The following is a 23,548-nucleotide window of genomic DNA, read 5'->3' on the forward strand; positions in this document are numbered from 1 at the left end:
TTTAGCTGTTTAATTTATCTAAAACACAACTCAAAGAGTAAAGAACTGAAAGAGCTCACTCTCACTAGGTAGGCTGTTGTTGAAGTCACTGACTTTGTGGTGATGTGTTACAGCAGCAATAGGAAGCTAACACACTAGCCACTCAACATTAAAGACATTTTGCCAGAGAAGATGGCAGGCCTGTAAGAAAAGAGATGTGTTCATCTGTTTTTGATCCCTAAGACAGCTGGCTTTATTCTGGTTTCTTTTATCAAAAATCCACCAAGGCAAAAGAGCTTATCAGGAATGCATAGTGGAGTGTTGGCCAAAAGCAGCATTCTGTATCCCACCCACACTCAAAAAATAAAAAAAGTCCAAGTACTGGGCGCCGTGTAAACCACTAGGCTGGCAGAGTTGTTGCGAGATCTAATTGTGCCCAGCTAATATCAATGGCAAGCTGTCCCCTCAGAACCAAAAGCATGGGGCTTGCTGCTGGCACACCACAGCCATCACGGGCAAATGAAGGAGCAGAAAGGGGAGGAGAATGCTGGTCATTACAGTGTATGAGCTTTTCAAAACCCAGCAACCCAAGTGACATGGGCAGCTTCAAACAAACTCATCTGCCAAAGCCTCCCCCTTCTTCTGCCTGCTAGTGAGTGACCTTATCGTGAAAGTGACTGTCTACAGCTGCAGGACGATGCTCCTCTTGCTGAAACAGTGTGGCCCAAGCAGGAACCCTTTAAGAAGTCAAGTCCAACAAGGCCCAAGGCCGTATACCTGTAATCCCAATGTTTCAGAAATGAAGGCTGGAGGGCTCTGAATTCAAGGCCAGCCTGGACTATATCTGTAAATAAATAAGACCAAAGAGAGAGAGATTTAGTCATCTGTTTTATTTTATTTTATTTATGTGAGAGAGCAAGAGGCAGGCAAGCAGACAGAATGGGCGTGCCAGGGCCTCCAGCCACTGCAAACGAACTCCAGATGCATGCTTCACCTTATGCATCTGGCTTATGTGAGCCCTGGGGAGTTGATCCAGGTCCTTTGGCTTTGTAGGCAAACACCTTAACCGCTAAGCCTTCTCTCCAGCCCTAGTCATCTGTTTTGGAACCCTAGGACTGCTTGCTTTGTTCTGGTTTGGTTCAATTTCCCAAAGCATTTTTTTAATGATAATTTTTTATTTAATTTTTATTAACATTTTCCATGATTATAAAAAAAATCCCTTGGTAATACCCTCTCTCCCCCAAAGCATTTTTTTTTTTCTTTATGAAATGTAAGCTAAAAAAGACACTTGCTTGCAAGGCCTGCTGACATAGATTTGATTCCCCAGTATCCATGTAAAGCAGATGCACCAAGTGGCACATGTGTCTGGAGTCATTTGCGCCCTGGTATACCCCTCCCCCTCTTTCTGATAAATAAAAGTTTTTTATATTTTTATTTATTTGCAAGCAGAGAGACAGAGAGACTCAGAGAGAAGGGGTACTCCAACTGCTGTAAACGGACTCCAGATGCACACACCACTGTTGAGAAAAATAGGGCTGGTGAGATGGTTTAGCAGTTAAGGTGCTTGCCTGCAAAGCCTAAGGACCCAGGTTCAATTCTCCAGTTCCCACATAAGCCAGATACACATGGTAGCGCATGTGTCTGGAGTTTGTTTGCAGTGGCTAGAGACTCTGGCACATGCATTCTCACTCTCTGTGTCCCTCTCTCTGTCTCTATTAAATAAATAAGTAATAAAAATAAATCAGAAAAAAATAAAAAATAATAATCTTTCAAAATATATATTACATAATTACATTATCCCTGAATTCCATCAGTATAATACAAATAAATGTTGCCTGCTCACTTCAAAAGTTAGCACATAGAAGTGTTTTAGAAAAATCAGTCCCCATAGGGTCAAAGAGTAGCCTAAGGCTTATAGTTCAAATAGTAGAACTGTTTTAATAAGAAGGTACAGAATAAGATATGATATAATCTTCTTTTCCTGTTCTCATTCTATACCCATTAACTTGAAAAATTGGAGGACAAAATGTAGTGTAGTAATAACAAAATGAACCTTCAAGCCAAGAGGTATACCAAATGAAATCTACAGATTTCCCCTCATTTGTAGTGTAGTGTTACCCTGGGAGAAATGAAACTATTACAGGAGGTATATGACTTTAATAAATAAATATGCAAACCAAATAAAGTCTTAATGGCAAACTGAAGTATGATATATTGTTGCAGGTCCTTAAGGCTACAATTTTCAGAGTATGCTCAGGGCATGAGGGTTTGTACTTCCTGACAGCCTAGCAGGACAGAAGCCTTCTAGTCATACTGCGGTTCTCCAGGAAAACACCTTGGAAGAAAGCTGCATGAGCTTAAGGGTATAAAAAGATAGCGTGTTTTCATGTTTGATCTGTGCCATGACCTCTGGAAGGACTTCATATCCAGTCCTGCCAGAGATTCAGTTCAAAATTAATGCTAAAATTTAGCATAATATTTCCTATAGTTTTATATTATTCAAGTAGGATAGAGAATACTAGTTTAGAAACCATTTCTTTGCTAGATTCCAAACTTTTAGAACATTTTGTGGTTCTTGAAGCTCTGATAAAGTTAATGGGTATAAAATGAGAACAGGAAAAGAGGATTATATCATTTTACTCCTCCCATTAATTACAACACTGAGCGTCACGAAAATCAATCAATCAATCAATGAAATTGTGACAAGATACTTGTTACCAACCATGATAAGTGTTTGAAACTTGGAGAAAGAAAGAAAGTTCATAGGGACCTCTGACTTGAAGGACAGTCCAACGATGAGTTCTCTAATGGTGTGCGACAGGAAGGTAGCTGTTTGTACCTCCTGACAGCCTAGCAGGACAGAAGCCTTTCAGCCTCAGTGCTGTGCTCCAGGAAAGCACCATGGAAGGAAGGAGCATTACTCTCCTTCCCAGTGTATGCTGGATGCTGCTGCAGCAGCAGAACCTGGCTTCTGCCTTCTACTTAGAATGTGGCACTTTCTGGCTGAGTCTGTGTGTGAGACCTTGAGTTTTTTCGGTGCCCCATAGAAGCAGCACCCTTTCAGCTTGTCTGTGCAGAGAGGCCTGTTGTCATCGCTGACCTGTAGAAATGAGGCAGCTGAGACTGACTAGAACTCTGTCTTCCACACCCACCTACAATGGTTTACAAAGCAGCAATCCTCCACCAAGTTTGTGGGCCCAGCCCTGACTTTCATGCTACCTGGTACACCATGGCAAACGGGACATAGAATCGTCATTTGGGGAGCACGTAAGTGAGGCTGGCAAAATAGCCTTACAAAGGTTATATGACCTAAGTTATCATTTGAACCACTGTCTACAAAAGTGAGCCAGACTTTAGTTCTGAAGCTAAAGTTGAAGATTTAAATAGAACACATACCCATAACATTCAAAATACAGTTCAGAATTATTCTTCCATAAGCCAAGAAAATCTAGACTCAGATGAAGAAATGACAATTGACATATCAAACAGTGAAATGATATAGATATTGGAGTTGTCAGACAAGAAAAGCAGCTGTCATAAATATGCTCTAGAAATCAATTGTATACACTCTTGAAACAAATGAAAAAATAGAAATCATCAGAAAAGAAGTAATGGCATAAATAAAAACTGAAGGGAAGCTTGGGAAGTCAAAACTGTGATGCCTGAGGTTAACTGTGAGTGATGGGATGAAAGCAGAATGAAGGTGGCAGAGGGAGAAAGTAGTGAAGTTGAAGGTAGAACACTGAATTATCTAATTCAAGCAAGTTAGAGAAAAATATATTTCTAAAGTGAACCTAAAGGGCTGGGGATGCAGTTTAGTGGTAGAGCACTTAACCTCACATGTGCGAGATCCTGGGTTGAATCCCAGCACCACAATAAAAGGAAAACATGAACTGAGCCTCAGAGATCTGTAGGATAAGAACAGAAGATTTCACGTTTGTGTTGTTGAGATCTCAAAGGATGGAGAATGAGACAGTAAAATGTTTGAAAAATTTATCACAGAAACCTCCCCACATTTGGTGAAAGCAGAAATGATGCATTATTTACTCAAAGATGCTTTTCTGTAAATGCAATGCATTTACAGTATAGATGTGAAAATCTATAACCCAGGTACCTAATATTTTCTTAGGACCTTGACTTCAATTTAGCTTCTGACCTTAAGCTGATGACAAAACCCCAGGACACTGCATTGAGAAGGCCTCTCACAATGCCTTTCAGTCTCCTGAGTAATAACATAGTCAACACAGCAAGCCTCACATGCATTCTGGTAGATAAGCTCTATTATTACCTCATCTTAAATAACCAAAACACAGAAAGGTAGAGGAATCTAAAACATTCAGAAGTTTGGGGAGAAAGAAGTCTCTTAAATGAATATTTGTCCAGTGGCTTGCCTTATGATTAAGTAAAAAACATATATTATTTGAAATAAATGTAAGAGGAACTTCAGTTTTGGTTAGATAAACATTTGAACCTTATTTAACTATACAAAACAGTGTTGCCTCATTGCTTCAGACAGTATAGATTGAACTCTTTGCCCTGGAAACCTTTCTGTATCCCAAGAAATTGTTATTCCTTAATGATGACATTGTTTGGGCATGATGAATACTGGTGATGTCATCTCCAGGGTGTTCACTTACGCAAACATGTGCAAAGACCCAGTTTCCTAGCCTGGCTTTGCTGCCACATCTGACTCCTCCTATGGGCTCCATAGCTCAGAGTTCATTTTTCCAGTAGGCAGTGTCTGAACATTCCATGAGAAAGCACTTCTATGTATACACGGATGCTTCTTGTCTGCACTGATACAGAACTAGATTGCAGCCAGTAAGCTTCACCAAAATTCATAGTGGTGGTGGTGATCAGTTGGCACTGGTCTTTCACTTCCCAGCATGCAAAGTGCCTAAATGCACCAGCCACTAACTCTGGTACCATACCATGCTGTCCTTCGTTCTGGAACAACAGCAGAACTGACACTTGCTGGAAGGCCACAGGCAGCTGTCAGGACATTCTGACATTTTTAAGTTGGTTTCATTAAGGTCTGGCTATAACCTGTATCTACTGCATTTGGACTCATTTGCAGGAGGTCAACCTAAGAGTTTTCTGGGGTTTTTGTTGTTATTTTTTGTTTTAGTTTGGTTTGGCTTTTGGTTTTTCAAGATAAGGTCTTGCTCTAACTCAGGCTGACCTGGAATTTACTGTGTATTTTCAGGGTGGCGTCGACCTCATGGTGATCCTCCTACCTCTGCCTCCCAAGTGCTGGGATTAAAGGTGTGCATCACCACGCCCAGCAAAACTATGAGTTTTATGAACTTAGATACAAAAGGGTTGTGCTTTTAAAAATCACAAAGGTGACATTGATTTTAGTTGAATTATTTACTTAATATAGTTTACCACTTTTCAGTCTGATTTCAAAAAATACTTAACTTTTTTTTTGAATCCTATGTAAAACTTCATTGCCCTCTTGCTGAAAAGACAGTGTCTAAGAAATAGTAACCAGAAAGTGGGTTTTAGCACCTTAGCCCAGCAAAATTTCAAAGCACAGCAATAACCACAGAGACGATGTGGTGCAGGCGTGAAGTTACAGATCCAGAATCATCTGCTGGCTTGAATCTCACCTTCACCGTGACCCTGGAGAAGTTTCTTAACTTGTTCTGCTCATACAAACACAAATACAAGATGAGAAGGAAAATACGTCTTCCATAGAGCTTTGTGATTTCAAGTGAAATAATAAATATAAGGCACTTGGAATGGTACTGGCAACAGTAAGTCCTCAGCAAATGTCAACTAGTGATGCAGTCATAAGTAATGGTTATTGCTATTCTAAACTGCTAGATGAATTACGTGATCTTATGTAGAGAAAATGATATGAATAAATTGGAGTAGCATTATTTTAAGAAGGCCTTGAATATTCTTACCTTTTGGTGTCCAACTCCACTTTATATCACGTGTATTGAAATATAACTGTAGCTCACATTAAAATGTAGTTTGATGTAGCTTTAAAGAAAATGATCTTTAGGAAACTGTCTGGGTCCATTTTGGGCTGCTATACCAAATACAAAAACTTGTATCTCTCAGTTCTGAGGTCTGGCAAAACCAAGATCCTGCACCAGTATCTAGATGGGCCTTCTTACTACTCACAGGGCAGAAAGTGGAAAGCTGAGAGAAGGTCAAGACTTTGTCCTCACACAGCAGAAGAGGGAACCCTCCCTCAGGCCTTTGATAGTGATCCTGATACCTCTGTGAGAACAGAACCTCATGATCTACACCTCCCTAAAGGCCACACTTCTCAACACTGTCACATTAACTTTGGAGAGAACATACTCAAATCATAGCATTGGTTATCTGACATTATGTATATAAACATTTAATTAAGGACCTATGGGCTTTGATTTTTTTTCTTCTTCTTCTTCTGGAAGCTTCTGGGGTCATATAAGATAGTAAATGAGAAGGCATGAACTAGAATTCTGGTCTCCTACGTATAACAAAACTTTTCCAAGAGGAAAGAAGAGACCATCATTGTACCACTCTGAAAGACCTACCGGAGCTAGTCCACTTTAAAATTTAATCCAAGCTGAAGTGCCCTTTGTTAAAATAAGGGACCCAGCATGCTCAGACCATTACTTTTTCTCTTCACAGACTGTGGTTTGAATGTTCATAAGCAGTGTTCCAAGATGGTGCCAAATGACTGTAAGCCAGACCTAAAGCACGTCAAGAAGGTGTACAGCTGTGACCTGACGACGCTCGTGAAGGCACACATCACCAAGCGGCCGATGGTGGTGGACATGTGCATCAGGGAGATCGAGTCCAGGGGTGAGCGTTTCCATGGCACTTCTGCCGAGTGAGCCCTGAGCCCTGATACCTCACAAGATGTTCATGCTTGGTCCTGCTGTCACTTTCAGCATTTTGGGGGAGAATAGTGCTAGATGCCACTTGCTCTGGAAATGTGGAGTGAAATACTTAAGCAATTTGATTTCAAGATACTTTTAAACAGTTTTGGAAACTATGCTTTGAGATATGTTTAAAAGGCTGGGAAGATGGCTTGGTGTGGGTAAGGCACTTGCCACAGATCCCCAGCCCCCATGCAGATGCTGCCTGTGGCAATGTGTGCCCACAATCCCAGCACTAGGGGTGGAAACAGGAACACCCATAGGGTTCCTGGCCAGCTACTTGAGCCAAATCAGTGAGCTTTACACTCCGTGAGAGATCTTGTTACAGAAGGTAAGATGCAAAACAACTGAGGAAGACTCCCAACACTGACCTCGGGCCTGCACCCACACCACACATGCACCCCACACAGAGACCAAAATAATTAAATTTATATAGTTAAGGATGATGCCTTCAAATCTGTAAAGTCATCCTACAAACCCAGATTGACTTTTCAGGTCATATTCTTTACAGGGTCCAGGAAGTAAGGTAGAAATGCCCTATTAAAATGCCCAAGGCCAGAAATCAGAACCACACCCTAATTATTCCTTCCCACATGGGAAAAACTGCCACAGACCTGGTAATAAGAGTTATCCCTCTGTCTTCTGTTACATAAGTGACTTGATGGTAGAATTGAGGTGAGGAATTATTTCCCTTAAGACTTAACATTATTCAATCTAATTAGACATAATAAGGCACATTATAAATATCCAGGTAACAGCAGGTCAGCATTAAAGAACTGTGAATGGAACAATTTTATTTCAGGAGAAAAGTGTGAAAAGGTTTCTAATCTTGTATATGGTATTATTCTTTCTCATATATTACCTGTGTAGCCTGCAATACAGAAAGAAGTTAAAATGTGAAGGAATGACCTAACTTGAAAACCAGTTAATTAGCACCCATGCTTTCTTTTTTTCCTTGCAGGTCTTAATTCTGAAGGTCTGTACCGAGTATCAGGATTTAGTGACCTAATTGAAGATGTCAAGATGGCTTTTGACAGAGGTATGGTTTTTAACATAGTCTTTAGCCTAAGATAGTCATACTCTGCCAGAAAGCCATATTTCTGATGTGACTCTTACATGATTTTTCTAAATCATTGAAGATTATTGTAGCCCTCAGAAAAGACTTGTGCACCTACAAAGAACTGGGCATTGCTGCTCATGCCTGTAACCCCAGTCCTAGGGAGAGCAGAGACGAGAGAATTGCTGGGGCTCTTCAGTCAGCCAGTCTGACTGAAGGTGGCAGCTCTGGGTGCAGGGGGAGACTCTTATCTGAAGGAAGCACACAGATAAGCAATAGAGTAGGACACCCAAGGGTCTCATGCAGCCTCCACACATGGGTGCATGTGCCACCACACCACACCACACATACAGCACACACACACACAAATGCTTTTTTCTCTTTTGTTTTTTCAAGGAAGGAAATCGGGCTTTAAAAAAGAACTCCTTTAATAAAGTACATAGTAGATCCAAGAATGTTACTCTTTTAGGCTTCTAGCCCTTTTGTGTCTCCTTTTGTCTCTCTCTTCCCTCCTCTTTTTTGTGTGCATGTGTGTGCATACACAGATACACACGCCCCATGCACAGGCGAGAAGAGCCCATGAGGTGGCCTCCTATTGCTCTCTGTCTTCTTTCCTTGAGGCAGTCTCACTGACCCCAGAGCTCGCCGTTGTCTGGCTAGAGTGGCTAGCCAATGAGCCCCGGCCATCCTCTGTGGTCCCTCACCCTGCACTGGGGTTCCCCATGCATGTGACCACACCCAGAATTTTCATGTTGGTGGCAGAAATTGAACTCAGTTCCTCATGCGTACACAAGTGCTCTTACCCACTTAGCTATCTCCATAACCCTAGGCTCTTGATTTTTAAAATCTCTTTTCTACCGATTTATTAATTCAAAAAAATTCTGAGCAGCTGCTTCCAACAGAACAGTTAGCCGTGTGTTCTTAGTGCTTGCATTCTGGACTCACATCATGAAATAATCACATAATGACAATAAGTTCCCTAAAGAAAAAAAAAACAAGTGGAGAACTTGGCTAAGGAGGTGACTCGACTTACTGAATAAAGCACTTGCCATGCATGTATGTGTGAGTCCCTGAGTTCAGATCCCCAGAACCCACATGAAAGCTGGACCCTGTGGTCCTAGTCTGTGATCTCAGTGTGCCAAACATAACAAGGGAGGCAGAGATGGGAGAATCTCCCATTAGCTCACAGCAGTGAATGACAAGATGCAGAGGTCCTGCCTCAAACAGCATGGAAAATGAAGACAGACTCTTGAAGTTATTCTCTCACCTCCACACATGTGCCCACACGCACACAAACACACACCAAGTTAATATAGCAGTGATGATAATGTAGTCTGCAAAGGGAAGACTGCGGGAGGTTTAGAAAAGGCCTCCTCAAGGAAGGAGTGTGTGCACTCCTGAGAAGCTTAAGGAGGGATAGGAGCAGCATGAGACAGAGGATATGTGTTACAGCCTAGAGACTGTGGGTGAGAGGAGGCTGGACTGGGTGTGATGATCATGTTAGCTTTCCATGGAATTAGTTTCCAATGGTAGAAGGTTCCCAAGCCAATCTCAAATTCTACCTACATTTCCACATAGCTGAACTGTAAGAATGGTGACTATTTTCCCAGCCAAAAAATGAGCAAGTAGCTTATATCCTGGGAGCAGAAAAATATTTGAAATCTAGATTTTTATAATCTTTTTGTTTTATTTTATTTTTCAAGGTAGGGTTTTGCTCTAGCCCAGGCTGAGCTGGAATTCAATATGTAGTCTCAGGGTGGCCTTGAACTCTGCCTCCTGAGTGTTGGGATTAAAGGCGTGCACTACCACGCCTGGCTTGAGTAACAATTTTGACAGAGGTGATCCTTGCCTTTGCATTGGTCGACGTTCCTGTGGCTCTTCTGTCCCCTCTGCCAGGTCCTTGGGCTGCAGCACCTTGTTTCTCAGAAGGGGAAATCAACATGGACCGTTGTTTCCAACAAGCACCTTCTCCCTATTTGTCCTTCATATGACTTTAATCCATGGTGAAGATAGACACTCATGATAAAATTCACAGTGACTGGGAAGTCTGGAAAGACTGTCGTATTTGCATTTCTATAGGGCTGGATCTATTTCATAGGCTTTGCAGTAGTTGTAGAGTTTCGGGGAAGTTGAGTTAAAAGTACAAGCGGTTTCCTATATAATCCCCCCTCCTGCCCTTACCTACGGTTTCCATTATTTCATTTTATTTATTTCATTGTTTGCTTTTTAGGAGACAAGGTTTTACTGTGTAGTCAAGGCTGGCCTGGGCCTCAAACTCTTCTGCCTCTGCCTCCTGTATGCTGGGATTATGGTGTATGCCGCCATGCCTGGTTATATCATGTGCTTGCTATAGGTAAGGGGCCAACACTGAAACATTATTAACTAAAACTCTTCGTTTACATTAGGTTGTCTTCCAGTTACCATCACATTATCATACATAACACTTGCACTAACAAAAGCCCGTTGTTCTACATGTCTGCCCCTTCCTGCATCACCTTGAAAGCTCAGCAACCACTGGCCTTTTTACTGTCTTTACTTAGGCCTTTTTCAGAGCATATCAGTTACAGTTGTATATTACAAAGCCATTTCAAGCTGACTTCTGTTACTTATACAATTATGGCTTTTCTGTATCTTTTGTGGCTTACTGGTTTTATTTTCATTGCTAAATAATATTTTATTGTATGGATGTTCCACAGATAATCTATGCATCTCTTAAAGGACATCTTGGTCACTTTTAATTTTTTGGCAAGTATAAACAAAGCTATAAATTGTGTGCAGATGTAAGTTTGCAGCTTATTTGAGTAAATGCCTAAGACTGCATTGCTGAGTTGTGTGGCTAAGATTATATTAAGCCTTGTGAGGAACTTCCTGTCTTCCTATGTGGTGTCACCATTTTGATGTGTCCCCTTCCGCTACAACCTCACTGGCATTGGATGTTGGTCAGTGCTTTGGATTTTAGCCATTTGAATGGCAACAAAGAGCCTGCATTTATAATTCTTAGAAATCATTCATAAGGAGGAGGTACAAAAGCTGTGGGGAATGGTGGGGGTAAAGGGACAGATGAGGTCAGTACCTCCTTCCCATACACACACATACAATTTTATTTTTGGGCCATTACCCATATTCCTTATTGCTGCCAAAACCACATGTTTGGGGGCCTGGGCTTGGTGGACAGATACCTACCCATACCCTTCCTGTGTGTGTTTGGAAAACATTTTTTTTCTGAATAACAAAAAGATTCCACTAAAAAAAATCATTCATAAGTCAAGTGCAATAAAAGAAATCTGGCATGAGATCTAGCAAGGAAATAATAATTAACTCTTTAGTAGATGCAGGCTCAGGCATTATAATAATGTACTAATGTGCCCAAGGACCAGCCCAGCCTTGTTGGAGAATCTAAGCATCCCTCTGCTTTTCCTGCTCTCATAATTAAGTACTTTCAAGCATCTGGGTATTTTTATTTGTGTTTTGCTTTGCGTTTTCACTCCACACAGCTTCCCCTGACCCAGGGCTTAGGTAAGATGAAACAAAAGGCATCTTTTGCACTGGGGGGAGGGGGAGGATTGTAAGTTAGAAATACCTCTGTCATTCTTTTTCATACTTTTTTTCTGTTTCATATAAACATAAAGCAACACTCCCCTTGCCGGGGAATTCACAAGTAGCTATGCCATTTAAAATAGCTCTACCCATGAAAAAGATAGTTCTACCTCAGTCCTCTGCCCCTCCACATACATTGAATTTTATGTAAAAAACCGAAGTGTTGTTTGATAGTAATGCAAATGCTCTTTAATTGGCTAGAAAAAAAAAAAACTGAAGTTTACATATCTTTAAAAGCTGATCATACTCTGGGATGATGCAAAAGGGCACCATAGTGCTGAGAAGAAGTGACAGGAGTGCTCAGCACTGAAACATCTCTGTCACACCTTCCAAGGCTCAGGGTCCATTGTGGAAGAGGTGGCAGAAAGAATGTTAGAGCCAAAGGAAGGGTAGGACTCCTTACAGTGTGCTCCTCCAAACACAAAATGGCCTAGATATCCATGATCTCACAATGCCTGACACTACCTACACAAGACCATCATAATAGGAAAAGACGATGACATCAAAATAAAAGAGGCGCTAATTGAGATGGGGAGGAGAAAGTGAGGGGGAGGGAATTATCATAGTTTATTGTCTCTAATTATGGAAGTTATCAATAATAAAAATATTAATCTTTAAAAATAAAATCTGAGCACATACAAAATTGTCATTAATTAAAATGGTGCATGAATCCAGATATTTACATTTGTTCCTTTTAATATCCTTAAGATGGTGAAAAAGCAGATATTTCTGTGAACATGTACGAAGATATCAACATTATCACTGGTGCGCTTAAGCTGTACTTCAGGGATTTGCCAATTCCACTCATCACATACGATGCCTACCCGAAGTTCATAGAGTCTGCCAGTAAGTACACATGGGCACACCTGGGCCCCACAACCCTGAAAAGCTGCTTCCTTCTCCTAGCTCCCCTGCAACTCTCTCCATAGCTTAATATGTTCATAAGAATCTTACAGATTATCTACAGCTTCAACCATCAGAAGTGTCTTGATGTACTAGCTTTCCAGAGTAAGCCCATAACACTGCTTCTTAGGTATAGACCAGCACTTTTATGAAATAAAAAATGTGTAGTTAGAAAACTAAAATTACAGAAACAAAGCCAGCTGTGGTACTGCATGCCTTTAATCCCAGCACTTGGGAGGCACAGGTAGGAGGATCGCTGTGAGTTCAAGGCCACCCTGAAACTACATAGTGAATTCCAGGTCAGCCTGGGCTAGAGCAAGACTCTGCCTTGAAAAACAAAACAAACAAAAAAAAACCAGAAATAATCCTTTTTTTAATTTTGAGATAGGGTCTCACTCTAGCTCAGACTGACCTGGAATTCATTATGTAGTCTAAAGGTGGCCTCGAACTCATGGTGATCCTACCTGTGCCTCCTGAGTGCTGGGATTAAAGGTGTGCGCCACCACGCCTGGCTTAGAAACAATACTTATTTTGTTATTAGATTCTTCAAACACAGCAGATTGCTGTGAACATTTCTAAGCTCTTATTCTCAAGTTCCAAATGGATCACATACACGCAGACCTGGACCAGCAGCTCACGAATGAGCACTAGCCCGGGCTCCCGCTGTAGAAGCTCGTTTTGCCTTGCTGTGCTCGGACCTGGGAACTGAGCCCAGTGCCTCCAGCTTGCTAGACAGACACTACCACTGAGTTACCCAGCTGCAGAAGCTGCTTTCAAAATTCCAGGTGAGGTGAAAATGAGAAGCTAAGGTTTAATTGCCAAATATTATTTGTGCTGCAAAAACCATACCTTCACTCTTTAAAGAAGGAAGCTCTTAACAACAGATTTAAAGTGTTTGCATTACTTTTTTTTTTTTAAGAAAAGATAGTCTATTTCTGTCATTTTGCTTTTTTTTTTTTTTTTCTCTTAAGGCCATATGTTGTCTTGATCTTTAAATAATAGCATCACTTCCTTAGTAACATTGATTTGCTTTTTGACTTTGAAATTTCATGAAGCAGTAGTTCTGAATTTTAGTTCCCCTTCAGAGCTGTCTTTGAGAATCTTTGTGGCTAGTTCCCTACAGCTCTGCTTTCTCCAGGTCAGCTAGAAAACTCTCTGTAGAGAACAGTGTGAGAATTACACTGATTACAAAAGTTAGATAGCATAGGAGATTCTGGGTCTCTTCCATGGGGATTTAACTCTTCACATCTAGAGAGGGACTCAGTGCTGATCATGAAGGCTGCCTAGGCAAGTTGCAGATCCTGTTTCAGGGGGGCATGCGTTGCCTGCCCAAGGGAGCCTCAGCTTAGTTGGCACCAGTCCAGAAAGCACGTCCACTGTGAAGGGCTGCTCAGTGGACTGGGGAGATGGATGTTCCTCTTGTGACATTGGTTGAGAGTTAAGACTATAAAGCTGGGCTTCGTGCCTGAGCCAAGGACAGAGAGTGGAGCGGATTCACACTGGTTCAAAACCCCACACTCACCCTGTCTAGGTAAAACACACAGCTATTGTTGTATTCCAAGGCCTTTGTCCTCAAGCTTCCTGGTGACCTCACCTTCCTGCCCTGCCCAAACCCATTGTTGCTGAGGGAAATCTCCTTTTATTGTTGTTTTTCCAAACCATTGGTCATTGCAGTGGGGTTTGTTTCTAAAATAGCCTTTCTATCTGAAGTGAGCAAGCCACTCTTTCATCTCTGAAATCAAGGTAAAAATGTCTTCTTATAATCTAAACTATTTTAATATGTGTTTTCTTCCCTATACATATGTACCCGTGTGCGGTGCATGTTTGATAGTGATGGTGTGTGGAGCGTCGTGGTCCTTTCCCGCAGTGGAATCTGCTTCATTCTTTAGATGAGTAGACACAGCATCTCTTAAAAGGCCTATGAGACATATCAAAAGGAGTCATCAGTTACAGAACATACCTGGCATGCCTGTCCCACATCAGGCCCATCACTTTACACCATGGTATCATTTTAGAGAGAAGATGTAAGTAAATTTGCCAAGGTCACATTGCAAAAAGAGGTGACCCTGGCCCTCCAGCCAACCTTTGCCTCTCATCAAAGCCCTTGCCTGGCTCACCTGTCAGGGCCAGGAAAAAGTATACACTAGGAAGGAGGAATGGGGAGGGGGGGCTTCCAAGCAAGGGGTTGGGTAAGGTGACCCTTCCTAAGGCACTTTACTCCTGGACATTTTTATATCTCAGCCCCCCAAAATGTCTCTGACATTTCTTAGAATCATTTGTCAACAAGACAGAGTTTTCACGTTGAAACTCATGCAAAAGCTGGAGGAGCTGTGCTGTTGATGCCTCTCACCTGGAGGGAGAGACTGAAGATGGAGAAGGGATGCCAGATGGAGAAGCCAGGTCAATTCCATCTGTAGGCTATGCAGCCTCTCTAAAGCCCAGGCATTCTCCAAGCTTCCAAGCCTGCCTCAAAGGCTCCTCCACTCCTTCTCCCCACCAGCTGACACACTGCTGCTCCCGGATAAAGAGGTCTGGAAGCCAGTTGCTATGGGTACTCACTGACCATGGGGGAAACCACAATGGAGTCATCTCTCAGCCTGGAAATTGAAGCACTTTCTTCCCAGTAGGTCTTAGAAAAGCCCCATGACTCAGACTGTGTGTAGCCTTGAATGAGTCAGATAAACTTAAAACCCAGGGTGTTTTGTCCCCAGTAGCTTTAAACTTCCTGAACAGAAGCCTGGGAACAAAAACTTGCTAGTTGTTTCTTCTTCTCAGCTCTACCACTTAATTGCCCCTAATGCTTAGCCAAGTTTTATTCTTACATTTGAGTTTCTCCAACCTGGGCCAGTTCACCCCTCCTTAAGCAACCTGGTGATCTTCGGCTCCTCTGAGGTCATCATACTGGTTCTAACTTACTGTGAACATCCACTTAGCATAGTGCACTGCCCAGAACTCCTGGACCCAAGTGATCCTCCTGCCTCTGCCTTCTGAGTAGCTGGTGCTGTAAGTGTGTACCATAGTGGCCAACCTTTTTACCTTGTAACACAATGTTGTCATCTGCAAAGTTCATCTTTGAGTTACCAGGAAGTTTATAAAGCCAGGTATGGTGGCACATGCTTTTAATCATAGCACTCAGGAGGCAGAGGTAGAGGATCACAGTGAGTCCAAGGCCAGCCTGAGACCACATAGTGAATTCCAGGTCAGCCTGGCTAGAGTGAGACCCTACCTCGAAAAAAAAAAAAAAAAAAGTGACAACGGACAGTACTTGTGTACATCAGAAAAAAGGAGGACTCAATTACAGAGAAGAATCTTGTTAGTTGGATACCAGTATATTCAGTGCATTTTACTGTGACTTCCCAACTATGTACCTCCATCCTGGAGATCCACATGCCCTCTCTCTGAACGGCAAATAACCCAACCAGCACATTTGTTTGGACATCTGATAGGTACCTCAGCTGGAACTCCCCACCATACCCCCTACTCTCTATACTCCAGACGTAGATCATAATTGATTCTCCTCTTTCTTACGTATGTCTCGCTGGGAAACCTGCAGGCTCTAACTTCGGAATCCAACAGCTTCTTGTCATCTTCCCTGCTAGCCCCCAGTCCAAAAAACCATTGTCATACCACCCTGGATTTTTGTCTGAGCCACTGGGATGGTCTTTCTGCCCTTACTCTTACCCTACTGTAGTCTGTGTTCTGCATAGCAAACTGAGGATTGGTGATGACAGAAACCGAACACTGGGGTTTGAGGCTTCTTTATTGGGAACCCTCTCAAAGGTTCTCTCCATGAATATGAAGTCTTACATTCTGGCCTCTCCCCCTCATGCTCCTCTGCAGCCATATCAGCTCCACTTGCCTTTGGATCCCACAGGCCTGCCCCACCAGGACCATCATGCAGCTACTCCTCTCTCCCGGAACCGGCTTTCCTCCAGAGCCCATTCCTTCATAGAGTCTTTATTCAAGACCGCCTTTCTCTCTCACCAAGGCCTTAACTTACTACCTTTGGGAAAGTACAGACTCCTAGCTCGTGCACCCTGAGAATCTTCCGACAGCAATAGCCTCATTCCAGTGTACCCTAAACTAGACAGCCATGCTCACTGTTTATTATCAGCCCCACCAGCAGAAGCTAAGCTCCCTAGAAGCAGGGAGCTTGTTTGCTAACTCACCAACACAGTCTTGAGGGTCTCACTGCAAAGATTAATTGTGGAAAAAAGGAAAACTTTTCTATTTCAGGAATCATGTCATTTAAAATTAATTATCCCCGTGTTTAAAACTAAATAGTTTTCCAGAGTAAATAGAATTTCCTTCTCTTGGTTCTAGGAATTAAATGATTGAATTTTGGTATCTATCACAGTGGTATTACGAATTGATGTTCTTTGTAGTCCCCTAGATTCAGAGACCATGTGTTATCTGTGTTATCTGTCAAGGCAAAAAGCAGAGGATACATTGTTTATTGCAAATAAATTAACAATGACTTGAAGAAATTTTTAGGGGAAATGTAAATAGCCAAGTTTTTTTTTTCTTTTTCAAATAAGTCAGATCTGTTTTTAAATATATTTTTTTATTAATTAGTTTTGTATTCAGCAAATACAGTCAGTTTGGTACCATTATTAGGCTCATCTGTGACCTACCCTGCCCATTGGCCCCTCCTTGTTGAGGTATATGGGTCATGCATTGTGGAGTTAGCCCACAGTTATTGGTACGATAAATGTCTCTGCATATCATGACCCAACATGTGGCTCTGACATTCTTTCTGCCCCCCTCTTCCTCAGAATTTCCCTGAGCCATGTTGGGTTCATTTTTGGTCTCCTTCAGTGATGAGGTGTTGGGGGCCTCTGAGGCTCTAGCTCTCTGATTTGGTAGGAGTTGATTTTTCTCTGTGTTGGTCTCCTTCCCCCTTGTGCTGGTATCTGGTTCATCAGGAAAAGAGCACCCTTGCTTGTTTTGCCAATTTTTTTTTAGTTTCAGCCAGGGCCCTTTTGAGGTATGATGGGGTGGCTCTCTTCTTAGGATCTATATCTGAAAAAGAGAAGCAGATTCTCCAACAGAGAGTAAGTTAGCACCAGGACAAATGAGATAACCCTTACTTTTTTTTATAGAGAATTTAATAGGTGTCGGTCCTCTTGTAGCCCATGATTGATGGTAGCTTGATATTGAAGAGTGGGCTTATGTTGAGATATGGTTCTGACTTGTTTCCCAGCTCCAGCTATGGGTCCCATACCACTGAGGGGATCAGTTAGCCAAATCAAGAGCATTTGGTTCCCCACCATGGCTGTGTGCCACTATTGCACTTTTGTGGGCATCACAACAGGTTATCAAATAAGTCAGATCTTGAGCATCCTGTCCTGGTCAGATGCAGCATCCCTACATGTGAAGGCTGCTGCCCTGATTAGCAATCAGCGGCATGGGATCCTGTTGCCGTTGCCCTGAAACACAACACTTAAAGCACCCCATCAGCTTTTTCTAGTGGCATGGATCACTGGTAAATGCAGTTCTTAAAAGAGTGAGCTGGTGTTTTGGCCCTCCTAATAGTTCTGAAATGTCCAAGTGAAAATGTTATCTTCAAAGCTGACTCCTTTGGAAGAGGAACATTTATTTCCAGGATCCCTGCCCTCACGCAGAACGCTGGAATTACTCTTAAAGCCTGAAGTGTGTTCTTTTGAGCACATTCTAAGGAACAGAATGTACTTGCACTTTGAAGGGAGACTTGATTTTTTATATATGACATAAAGTGCAATGAATAAAACAAGTAAATGTTAGTTAATGTGATCCTTTGTTTTTTTTTTAATTTTTTGTTCATTTTTATTTATTTATATGAGAGTGACAGAGAGAGAAAGAGGCAGATAGAGAGAGTGAGATTGAGAATGGGCGCGCCAGGGCCTCCAGCCACTGCAGACGAACTCCAGACACGTGCGCCCCCTTGTGCATCTGGCTAACATGGGACCTGGGGAACCGAGCCTCAAACCGGGGTCCTTAGGCTTCACAGGCAAGCGCTTAACCGCTAAGCCATCTCTCCAGCCTGTGATCCTTTGTTTTAAAATATGAAAGGTTGGGGTGTTGCTAAGTGGTAGAATGCTTGCCTAGATGTGCAAAGCAATCACTAGTATTGCAAAAAATCAATAAGATAAAATAAGATAAATGACTATCAATAATAGTTTGCTAGGACTCACAAGGAGTAGTGACCTGTATACCACCTCTGAAACAGGATTTTTAAAGTACTTTGGAAAGTATTTCATCCCTTGAGCATGTCTATGATGTTCTGTGTCTACACTTCTCTGATTTTTGTTATAATTACCTGAATATCCAGAGTGTCCTTTCTCTATAGTGGACAAACTCTTAAGTCACTCAAGTGAAAAAGGCTTGGGGATGACCCAGTGGAGAAAATACTTGCTTCTCTAGCTGGAGTTCCCAAGTTTTCCTCATAAAATGCCAGAAGCTTCGACAGGCTTCTGCAATCCCAGGATGCTGATGCTGCCTGAGAGATGGGAGGCAGCGACAAGCTTAGAAGCTAGTGGCCAGTGCAGCAGAGCACAGCAGAGCAAGAAGACAGAGCCAGAAACCCTTCCTAAGATGAGGGAGGTGGCCCAGCAAGGACCAGCCCCACAGTTGTCCTCTGACCTCCGTACACGCACACCTGCTCTCACAGGCACGCATGAACACGCACATGCATGCAAGGACATAATTTTTTTAAAATGATTTAAAAAGTGAATGCTTATCCCAAGAATCCAAGTAAATAGTGTTCCCACGTTGAAACTAAGGGCCTTTGGAAATCTGTGACTTGAAACTTTAAAGTTTTTTTCCAAAACTGTGGGCAAGAATCTGTGAGAAAGCATTGTCTCCCACTTTTAGGAAAGCATTATAGAATAGTGAGCCACTTGCATCAGTTTTCTACTAACACGTTTCTCTTTGGTATTCAACCTGCTATTTTAGAAACCCTGGATCCTGACGAGCAATTAGAGACCCTTCATGAGGCGCTGAAGCTGCTGCCACCTGCTCACTGCGAGACCCTCCGGTTCCTCATGGCACATCTGAAGAGGCAAGTCACACTCAGGAAGGCTGCCGCTGGGATGGCAACCAGGTTTTAGACCAAAACAGTAGAAGGTGAAAGCAGGGACAAGTGGTCTACGCTGTCTTCTCGTGAGGAGGTGTACTCCTTAGACGGAATGCTGGGAAGGGGCTGCGCTGCAGTGCTGTGTGCAGACCTGACCTAGGATCTGGTGGCAAAGATGCTAGAAATACCAGTATTCTGCTGAGGACATGTGTGCCTTTTTGTGGAAGGGGGAAGGGTTGCAGCCAAACAAAGCAGTTTCCAAGACAACTCGCTTTTCTTATCTTGCTCCAGAATAAGCACCTCAATCTTGGTGATTGGATTTTAGATGACTGAAGTCGTGTTGCTAATGCTGGAAACTGGCATTGGAAAATGATGGGGTATACAGAGGAGTGTTTTGGTCTGGATTTTAAGCTTTAACATGACTGACAGAGATCAGACCAGTTAGAGCAATGTTTTCACAATTATATTACATAAATGACCATGAGTTTCAAAATACAAGGCCAATTACATACAAAAATTTTATATGCCCAAAGGCATGAGTTATCCATAAAGGATATTTTAGTTTCTCATGGATATTTGCTGTTTTCCTCTTTAAAAGCACCATGACTTAAACCTTTGTTGAGATGTTTACAACTGCATGCTAAATTAGAGTCGGCTTCATACTTAGCTGCCACACACAAACAAAGTAGTAACTCACATTACAGTCCATGCTGTTGGTGTAGGAGCAAAAGGAACAGAACCAGATCCCTCACTGGAAGCCATTGCTATCACCCCCATCGCTGTTTTTTCTCCTCCAGACTCTGCAAACTTTCCCTTGCAGGAACAGGAAGCCAGAGAGCTAAGGGGAGGGAGAACATGTGGAACTGTCAAAGTGACCTGGCTCTTCGCAGACTTGTTCCTGTGGCTGGGACTGGAGAATCCATAGACAACGGAACCCATACTGCCCAGTGCACTCACTTAGGCATGAACTTGAGCTGTCACCCAGACCGTAAACTCGGTGTCAGCATAAGCTAGGGAAAGTCAGTAATTTGGCTGTTTGGGCACAAACCTTCACCATGATGTTGGCTTTTGTTTGATGCTCAGGCCTGAGGAAGAATCTCCCAGGTTGCAGAGTCACCTGTCCCTTCTCTTGTCTCTTTCAGAGTGACCCTTCATGAGAAGGAGAATCTGATGAGTGCGGAGAACCTTGGGATTGTGTTTGGTCCAACCCTCATGAGATCCCCCGAACTCGATGCAATGGCTGCATTGAATGACATACGGTATCAGAGACTGGTGGTGGAGCTGCTTATCAAAAATGAAGACATTTTATTTTAAATTTTTAATTTGAGGGCAGGAAAAGAAGTGTTTTACAGATGAAGGATGTTTTATAGTTATTTAATTGGCTCCATTAGCTGAACTATTTCCTGGTTAGAGGGAGGTTTAGGCAAATAACCAGATTCAAGTGAAGGAACTTTCTGTCATTTCTGTAGCACCGCTCAGCTGTCCTTGTGAAACAGTGAACACATGCTTCCTGGTTCTAGTAATCCTGGGTGTTTATCATGGGAAGAAAACCTCAAGCCACTGCATGATTACCCCTGTTTGGTAAGGAAACCCCACACTGAGGAAACACAGGCCTATACCTGCACCGCTTTTCTTTCCCAGGTGGTCTGTGGTTGTCACCCAGCATGTTTCCCAGAGTAACTGTCGTGACTTTGCTTTTGGGGTCCATGCCATTGGTTCTGAAACTTGTACCGATAGCACGTGCACATGGGTCAGCAGCACCCCGGCTGCCGCACTGCCGCAGACTCCGTCCTAGGCTGGCTTCACAACGGTTTACTTCTACTTTCTCCTAGCTCTTCTCTAACGTAGCTCTTTCTTTCCAGCAACAGCTAAATGTGTTTTCAGATTTGTTACTTCAATAAGTTATCCTACCAATAAAAATGTACAACACAGAGCATTTTCTGTTAAGTCATTGGTTTTTAGTTGTAAGTTTATATTATTATCTGACATGCATTTGTTAATGTATTAAATCTGGCTTTTAGAAGTCAAAATATTACAGCTTTTTTAACATGAGAGGTAAATTAGAAGAATTTGTTTGGCCATTTAATACTGAGTACTTTCACCTCTTTTCTTTATTACTAAAATGTGGTAGGCACCTAAAATAACTTAAAACTGCCTAGAATCAACATTAATTCATGGGTTTATTTTCTGTCATTACTCTGACAGAAATATTTAGCTTTTGGAGGGAGAACAGTCAGGATTCATAGGATAAAGAAGGCTGACTGAAAGAATGACTTTGAGGTTAGGAATGTAGCTCAGTTGTAGAGGGCTTAGGTTTAGTCCCCAGTACCACATCAGGTCATGGGTGGTGGCACACGCCTGTAACCCAGCACTTGGAAGATGGAAGCAGAAGGATCAGGAGTTCAAGGCCAGCCTGGGCTACACGAGACCCTAGCTCAAAAAAAAAGCAGCTAATCAAGGTGTCACACTAGTCCCAATTTCTGGGGAGGCTTATGCAGGGGACCACTGGAGTCCAGCAGTTAGAGACCAGCCTAAGCAACATAGAGAGACCTTGTCTCAGGAAAAAGTAAAAATAATCCAGGTATGGTGGCACATGCCTTTAATCTCAGCACTCAGGAGGCAGAGGTAGGAGGATTGCTGTGAGTGTGTAGTCATAGTGAATTACAGGTCAGCCTGGGCTAGAGTGAGACCCTATCTCAAGAAACAAAAAGAAAGAAAGAAAGAAAGAGAGAAAAAAGAAAAGAAAAATAGGGCTGGAGAGAGATGACTTAGTGGTTAGGGTGCTTGCCTGCAAGGCCTAAGGACCCAGGTGTGATTCTCCAGTACCCACATAAGCCAGATACAAAAGGTGGCGCATGTGTCTGGAGTTTGTTTGCACTGGCTAGAGGCTTTAGTGCGCCTGTTCTCTTCCTCCCACCCCCCTCACTCTGCTTCTTTCTCTCCCTATCAAATAAAATAAATGTTTAAAAGAAAAAGTTAAAAATAATACAATGATGCCTGAACTTTCAAGAGTACCCCAAAAATAATGGGAGTGGATGGAAATATGGAGCTTTTCTGACCCCATATTTTTGCCCCAGGCTATCCAAAGATGTTGACTTGTGTCTTTAGTACTTTTTTTTAACACTGTGGAGAGTATGCTCATTCAGGGACTAGCCACCACAGCTGTCTCTTTAACCAATGTCCTATGAAACAATATCACTGCACTAAACAATACTGAACACACAGATTAGTCAAGTTCAGAGATTTGTTGTAACATAAATTGTCTTTAGAAGGCAGGCCACTGAAAATAACTAGACACTAAAATAGTACTTTTGACCCATGAAATGAACATGCTCAAGGGCTCTGATCAAATGAATCCCCTGAGTTAACTGGGTGAACTATAAGTGCACACAATTGATGTCCATCCTCTCCACATCTTTCTTTGGAAGGAGAAATCCAACTGAAAAAGGATGCTTTATTAGAAAGCACTAAACCTGCTCTTTTCTAGAAGAGGGCCTGTAGATGTAGCTCAGAGGTTGAGCACTTAACCTAGTAAGTGTGAGGCTCTGGGTTCAGGGAAGGGAAGGGAAGAGGGTGGGAGAGAAAGAGGAAGATATTTGATTGACTTTAGACCAGCAACCTTCTAGAAATAGAAGCAGCTGTATCTGAAGCAGAAGCAGTGCCCATGCCTATCTGAAGATTGCACATGTTAAGGAGATTCTCGGAGCAAGTTTTGAGCCGATCTGTAGATGCACATTTTCCAGCTCTGTCAAGAATGTGTTTGTTTGATTTGGTCTTTAAGCACACTAGTTCATACCCTTGGGGTGGGCAGACACAAATCACAACTGCCTCATCTGTGACCATGCCTAGACTGTGGGGAGGCACATCCGTGAAGTGCTACGTTCCCAGCCATTTGGGGGCACACAAAGAGTTGTAAATAGGTCTTTCTCCATTTGGTAGGGATTGTCTTAAATATGGTTTTTCATGGTGAGGCAGAGGGGCTAGGTAGAAACACCAGCAAGCTTCCCTATGGCCACCCACCATGGGCACCCTGCTCTCGGTGCCAAGTGCTCATGTTTTCTCTCTTTCTGTATA

General features: G+C 42.5%; 1 protein-coding gene across 4 annotated transcripts in view; it reads left to right on the top strand.

The window, feature by feature from the left end:
- Nucleotides 1-21,407, top strand: part of Chn1 (chimerin 1) — a 206,388-nt gene extending 184,981 nt beyond the window's left edge. For all 4 annotated transcript variants that reach the window (XM_045147786.1, XM_045147787.1, XM_045147788.1 and 1 more), the window contains 5 exons: nt 6,613-6,786; nt 7,825-7,902; nt 12,226-12,363; nt 19,354-19,459; nt 20,617-21,407. In XM_045147786.1, coding sequence (XP_045003721.1) covers nt 6,613-6,786; nt 7,825-7,902; nt 12,226-12,363; nt 19,354-19,459; nt 20,617-20,788 — 668 coding nt within the window. In that variant the 3' untranslated portion in view covers nt 20,789-21,407. The remainder of the gene's footprint in view (nt 1-6,612; nt 6,787-7,824; nt 7,903-12,225; nt 12,364-19,353; nt 19,460-20,616) is intronic.
- Nucleotides 21,408-23,548: the final 2,141 nt, after the last annotated feature.

The sequence above is a fragment of the Jaculus jaculus genome, chromosome 4, assembly GCF_020740685.1.
Source record: "Jaculus jaculus isolate mJacJac1 chromosome 4, mJacJac1.mat.Y.cur, whole genome shotgun sequence".
Classification (NCBI taxonomy): domain Eukaryota; kingdom Metazoa; phylum Chordata; class Mammalia; order Rodentia; family Dipodidae; genus Jaculus; species Jaculus jaculus.